At 41.1% G+C, this 6,876-nt stretch overlaps 1 protein-coding gene across 1 annotated transcript in view; it reads right to left on the bottom strand.

Annotated features, from left to right (window-relative positions):
• WDR27 (WD repeat domain 27) overlaps positions 1–6,876 on the bottom strand; it is a 95,914-nt gene that overhangs the window by 41,706 nt on the left and 47,332 nt on the right. The window contains exons 20-21 of the mRNA XM_023728474.1: positions 1,878–1,975; positions 1,655–1,776 (exon numbers count right to left, since the gene is read on the bottom strand). Of these exons, the coding sequence (XP_023584242.1) occupies positions 1,655–1,776; positions 1,878–1,975 (220 nt within the window). The remainder of the gene's footprint in view (positions 1–1,654; positions 1,777–1,877; positions 1,976–6,876) is intronic.

The following is a 6,876-nucleotide window of genomic DNA, read 5'->3' as shown; positions in this document are numbered from 1 at the left end:
ACCCTGGGCCCATCTGCCCCATCACTGAGCCCTGACTGTGACCCTGGGCCCATCCACCCCATCAATGAGCCACTAACTGCGACCCTGGGCCCATCTACCCCATCACTGAGCCCTGACTGCGACCCTGGGCCCATCTACCCCATCACCGAGCCCCTGACTTCAACCCTGGGCTCATCTACCCTATCACCGAGCCCCTGACTGTGACCCTGGGCCCATCTGCCCCATCACTGAGCCACGAACTGTGACTCTGGGCCCATCTGCCCCATCTCTGGGCTCCTGGCCTCCACTCCTCTGAGAAGCCCTTCAGACAACAGCTCAGTGACAGCCTCCATGGATAAATGTGAAGTCAGATTGACCCTCTCCCTCTACATTCCAAGAAACGTCCTCTTTGGGTTCCTACACCTCTAGCTCCCACATATCCAGGAAGGACATTTGAACAACATCTGCTTCAGCGTAATTTAACTCCACATCCAGAATCTGTGCGTCCTTTCTCACCCTAACTGGCTACAGAGCTTGACAGATTTATCAACCACAGCTGCCCCAGTGAACGTAAATTTAAATTAAGCCTGGAGTAATGTACTGAAACAACAGTTTAATAAGACTTCATTTAATAAAACATATCTTTGAGTCATAATTCAGACTTTATAAAGCATTCTAAGACTCTAACTTGGAAGCCATTCCACATATGTCAGAAATCAAAATTATAGTTTTAGGCCTAAAAACAACAGTTTGTCCATACATCGTAAAAGCTCTTTTGGGCCTTTGGAACTCATCAGTTTGCAATAATAAACAATGAGTCAGCCAGGATGCTCACTTCCCTCCACTGCTAAGCTTTCACCTGTTTTTAAACTGTGCCTCTATGCCCAGTACCGTCCACCTAAAACGAGGAGCTACCAATTCACCTCCACATGGCTGCTCCACGTTGCTACAAAGTCTGCTTACTATTATTCAATCCGGAAACCCTGGCGGTGTAGTGGTTAAGAGCTATGGCTGCTAACCAAAAGGTCGGCAGTTCGAATCCACCAGGCACTCCTTGGAAACTCTATGGGACAGTTCTACTTTGTCCTACAGGGTCACTATGAGTCACAATCAACTCAGTGACAATGGGTTTGGTGGGTTTTTTTTATCATTCAATCCAATTTTCGTTCTGCTTCAAAATACCAAAACCCCCATCAAGTTCTCAGTGAGGATGTATCACTAGTAAAGTCTAAGAACGGGCCCATAGAATAATCAAACACAAAAGTGCAAATATTAACATCCAATACACTATTGAAATATCTTCTAAGGTCAAACATCAAGGATTGGAATGTTATCAGGAGGGATTAGTCCCTGGAGAAGGACATCATGTTTGATAAAGTGGAGAGTCAGTGAAAAAGAGGAAGACCCTCAAGGAGATGGATTGATACAATGGCTCCAACAATGGACTCAAGCGTAACGATTGTGAGGATGGTGCAGGACCAGGCAGTGTTTCATTCTGTTGTACACAGGGTCGCTATGAGTCAGAACTGACTCGACAGCACCTAACAACAACAACAAATCAACATTGCATTTGGTAGCAAATAGTTATAAGATTGCATCATACATCTGTAACTGTTAAACACTTATTTAAAATATAATTTTATGAATGATGTACACTGTCCAAAAAATGACTCACTTTGTTTTGACAAATCTGATGGACAGGTCGAGAATGGGCTTCTGAGATCACAGCTGCACTGCAGCCGGCATTGAGGTCAAAAATCTCTAAAGTTCTATTTCGGCCGGCCGTAAGCACGATATCTGTAATGTTTCGTTAAGGGACTTTTCTCAATGACCTTACCGGTGTGGAATGAAGAGTTCCATTTCTTTTATCAATCAGTTTTGGAACTGTGAAAGGATACGGGAATAGAAATCGTTTACTGCTGACAAGCTGGTAATCTCTGTCGCATTCGTCATAGAGAGCCTGTGAACTGGTTTAAACTTGCTCTTCTGTTTATATCTGGGGGAAAAAACAAAAAGATGATCAATCTTTTGATTATGCTTCCATTCGAACTACATAACCTACCCTTGAAGACACTGAAATGTAAAAAGCTTTCACGTTACGTGAGTACAGCAGTGTGAGTCTTGTTTTATACACTCCCAAAAACGAGTCGCCACTTTAGGCTTCCTTAAGAAACCCAAGTTTTTCCTTTAGGAGAACTTCATGAAAGAAAGTTATATCATTACATGTAGCCAAAACTAATTCATTCTCATTGTGGGAACACAATTTTTTCTCCTAATTCAAGAATAATTATGTATACTTAAGGAGACATCCGACCAGTTAGAAAGTAATTCCTTTGAAACCTATGTTCTCAGCACCTTCTAAAGGGTGACAGAACGGGGGGGCCAAGATGGCAGAGTAGTCAGACACTTCCAGTGGTCCCTCTTACAACAAAGACCCGAAAAAACAAGTGAATCGATTATATATGACAATCTAGGTGCCCTGAACATCAAAGGCAAAGTTGAGAAATCGGACTGAGTGGCAGGGGGAGGGAGAGATTGTTCGGAAGCAGCGAGGAGTTGCCAGACCTGACCTGGCGGTGGCCGGTGCCCTATGAACAAGATCAGCTGGCGTGCACGGTAAGGCAAGCAGTGGCGCTTGGGACGTCTTCCACGTCAGGAGAGACCGAGTGGTGGCGGGTCCGCTCAGGCCTCAAGAGCCAGTGAAAAGTGGTGTTCAACTGACAAAAGATAAGTACATGTGTTTAACCTACCGCAGGAATCAAAAAACACCATTTGGGAAGAATCTCTCTCCCATTTACCTGCTCCCTCCCCGCTCTGCACCGGGCCCCAGGCTGGCTTCAGTAACTGCTGTGCCTCCTGGGCCAGAAGTAGGACCCGTCACGTGGCCTGAGCCACTCTCCCGGCCTTGGAGAGGGAACAAACTAACAAACAGGAAAAAATAATGTGGCAGCTCCCCTAAGCCGGGAACTCAGGGTAGGCACAGCACCTTTGCCTAGGCACAGCCATAAGGGGTCCCTGGACTTTGAATGCCTTTCACCGCTGCACAGACCTATGTGGGCCCATTTCAACAGTGTAGGCCCTCATTACCACAGTACAACAGGGTATATACCTGAAGCCTAACTTCACTGTATCAGCTACATGGTGGAGTGGCAGGTTCGTGACATTTGATACCGTTCTGCCCTTTAACCAGGGTTCTCACCTACCCATCAGGGGCCTGAGGACTGATGGCTCCACCCATGCCACCTAGCCACCTGTGGCAGGGTTCCAAGAATAAGTGACACCTCCCAGTCCTTACAGCCAACAGCACTGGGTGCCCATACTCCGGCTGCAAAACCCACCCACCTACACACTCTAAGGAACAAGGACACGCTTTTCTCCCAGACACTCAGGGGCAGCTGTCAGCCCACTGCCTTGCTCAGTGCATGACCCCCTACTACAGCCAGATACCTGTGCCAACTCCAATCACTCCTGCCCATCTAGGGCTGTAGGTGAAAGCCTGCACCACACATTTGGTGACCGACTACCTGGACACCTGAGCTGAATCCATACAAGAAAAGGAAATGGACTCCTGGGCTCACATATCTAGTAACAGATCTAACCATCTGGTGACAGGATGTTAGAGCTTCAAAGGTGCCAATAACAGACTAGCTCACATAAGCAGCTATTTGGGCATATCAAAACAATAAGCCAGGACACAATAAGCAAACATAAAATAAATATAACTTATTGATGGCACAGAGACAACAGTCAATATCAAATCACATAAAGAAGCAGACCATAATGGCTTCAGCAAGCTCCCAAAACAAAGAATCACGGAATTTTCCAGAGGAACAGAACTTCTTTGAATTACCAAAGGTAGAATACAAAAGATTAATATACAGAACTCAAGATATCAGGAAGGAGATCAGGCAAAATGCAGAACAAGCCAAGGAATACAGAGACAGAGCAATAGAGGATCTTAAGGAGGTTATACAAGAGCATAATGACAAAGTTAACAGGCTGCAAGAATCCACAGAGAGACAGCAATCAGAAATCCAGAATATGAACAATAAAATTTCAGAATTAGACAACTAAATAGAAAGTCATAGGAGCAGAACTGAGGCAATGGAAGTCAGAATTAGTGAGACTGAAAATAAAGCATTTAACACCAACTTATTTGAGGAAAAATCAGATAAAAGAATTTAAAAAAATGAAGAAACCCTAAGAATGATGTGGGACTCTATCAAGATGAATAACCTAAGAGTGAGTAGAGCACCAGAATGGGGGGGGGGATAACAGAAAATACAGAGGGAATTGTTGACGATTTGTTGGCAGAAAACTTCCCTGACATTGTGAAAGATGAGAAAATATCTACCCAAAAAGCTCACTGAACCCCACACAAGGTAGATCCCAAAAGCAAGCCACCAAGACATATTATAATCAAACTTGCCAAAACCAAAGAGAAAGAGAGAATTTTAAGAGCAGCTAGGGATAAACAAAAAGTCATCTACAAAGGAGAGTCAATAAGAATAAGCTTGGACTACTCAGCATAAACCATGCAGGCAAGAAGGCAATCAGATGACATACATACAGCCTTGAAGGAAAAAAACTGTCAGCCAAGAATTATACATCAGCAAAACTCTCTCTCAAATAGGATGGCAAAATCTAGGGCATTTGCAGATAAACAGAAGTTTGGAAATTTGTAAAAACCAAAAGAAAATTACAAGAAATACTAAAGGGAGTCCTCCAGTTAGAAAATCAGTAACATCAGATAACAACCCAAGACTAGAACACAGGACAGAGAAACCAGGTATAAACCCAGATAGGGATGTCACAAAAATAAACGAAAGCTAAAATACTGAAAATAGGGAAACAGACATCAATATGTAAAAGATGAAAACATTAAAACAAAAAAGAGCGACTAAAAGATGTAGTCATAGATCTTTCATATGGAGAGGAAGTCAAGGTAATAACAAACAAACCAAAGATTAGTTTAAACTGAGAAAAACGGGGGTAAATACTAAGGTAATCACAAAGGAAACTAAAAATCCTACACATCACAATAGAAAACAGGAAAAACATAAAGACTCAACAAATACAAAATGAACAACAATGAAAAAGATGAAAAGAAAATACATAAATAAAAATGACTCAGCACAGAAAATTTAGTGGAACAAAGAAACTGTCAACAACACACAGAAAATGACATCGAAATGATAGCACTAAATGCATACCTATCAATAATTGCGCTTAATGTAAATGGACTAAATGTACCAATAAACAGAGAGTGGCAAAATGGATAAAAAAAAATGACCCGTCTATATGCTGCCTACAAGAGACACATCTTAGACTTAAAGACACAAACAAACTAAAACTCAAAGGATGGAAAAAAATATATTAAGCAAACAACAATCAAAAACAGCAGACGTGGCAATATTAATCTCTGACAAAATAGACTTTAAACTAAAATCCACTATAAAGGATAAGGAAGGACACTCTATAACGATTAGAGGGTCAATACACAAGGAGGACATAACCATAATCAATATTTATGCACCCAATGACAGGGCTCCAAAATACATAAACTCTAACAGCACTGAAAAGAGAGACTGCTCCACAATAATTGCACGAGACTTCAATAAACCACTTTTGGTGAAGGACAGAACATCCAGAAAAAAGCTCAATAAAGACACGGAAAATTTAAATGCCACAATCAACCAACTTGACCTCATAGACATAAGCAGAACACTCCACCGAACAGGAGACAAGTACACTTTCTTTTCCAATGCACATGGAACATTCTCCAGAATAGACCACATATTAGGCCATAAAGCAAGCCTTAATAGAATCAAAAGCATTGAAATATTACAAAGCATCTTTTCTGACCATAAAGCCATAAAAGTGGAAATCAATAACAGAAAAAGGAAAAAAAATCAAACACATGGAAACTGAACAACACCTTGCTCAAAAACTACTGGGTTATAGAAGAAATTAAGGATGGAATAAAGAAAGTCACAGAATCAAACGAGAATGGAAACACATCCTACCAGAATCTTTGGGACGTAGCAAAAGCCGCGCTCAGAGGTCAATTTATAGCAATAAGTGCACACATCCAAAAAGAAGGGCCAAAATCAAAACATTAACCCTACAACTCAAACAAATAGAGAGCAGCAAAAGTAGTCCTTGAGCACAAGAAAAAAGCAAATAATAAAAATTAGAACAGAATTAAATGAAACGGAAAATAGAAAAACAACTGAAAGAGTTAACAATACCAAAAGTTGGTTCTTTGAAAAGATCAACAAAATCAACAAACCATTGGCCAAACTGACAAAAGAAAAACAGGAGAGGAAGCAAATAAACCGGATAAGAAATGAGATGGGTGATATCACAACAGACCCAAATGAAATTAAAAGAATCACAACAGAATGCTATGTAAAATTGTACTCTAACAAATTTGAAAACCTAGAGGAAATGGACAAATTTAAAGAGATTGAAAAGGTAATTTAAAAACTCCCAACAAAAAAAAGCCCTGGCCATGACGGTTCACTGGAGAATTCTACCAAACTTTCAGTGAAGAGTTAACCCCACTACTACTAAAGGTATTTCAGAGCACGGAAAAGGATGGAATACTCCCAGACTCATTCTATGAAAGCAGCATAACCCTGATACCAAAACCAGGTAAAGACACCGTGAAAAAAGAAAATTACAGACCAATATCCCTCATGAACATAGACGCAAAAATCCTCAACAAAATTCTAGCCAATAGAATTCAACAATGTATCAAAAACATAATTCACCATGACCAAGTGGGATTTATACCAGGTATGCAGGGATGGTTCCACATTAGAAAAACAATCAATGTAATCCATCACATAAATAAAACAAAAGACAAGAACCACATGATCTTATTAATCGATG

This window comes from Trichechus manatus, unplaced genomic scaffold, assembly GCF_000243295.1.
Source record: "Trichechus manatus latirostris isolate Lorelei unplaced genomic scaffold, TriManLat1.0 scaffold00002, whole genome shotgun sequence".
Classification (NCBI taxonomy): Eukaryota; Metazoa; Chordata; class Mammalia; order Sirenia; family Trichechidae; genus Trichechus; species Trichechus manatus.
This window is presented reverse-complemented; position numbering and strand designations above follow the sequence as displayed.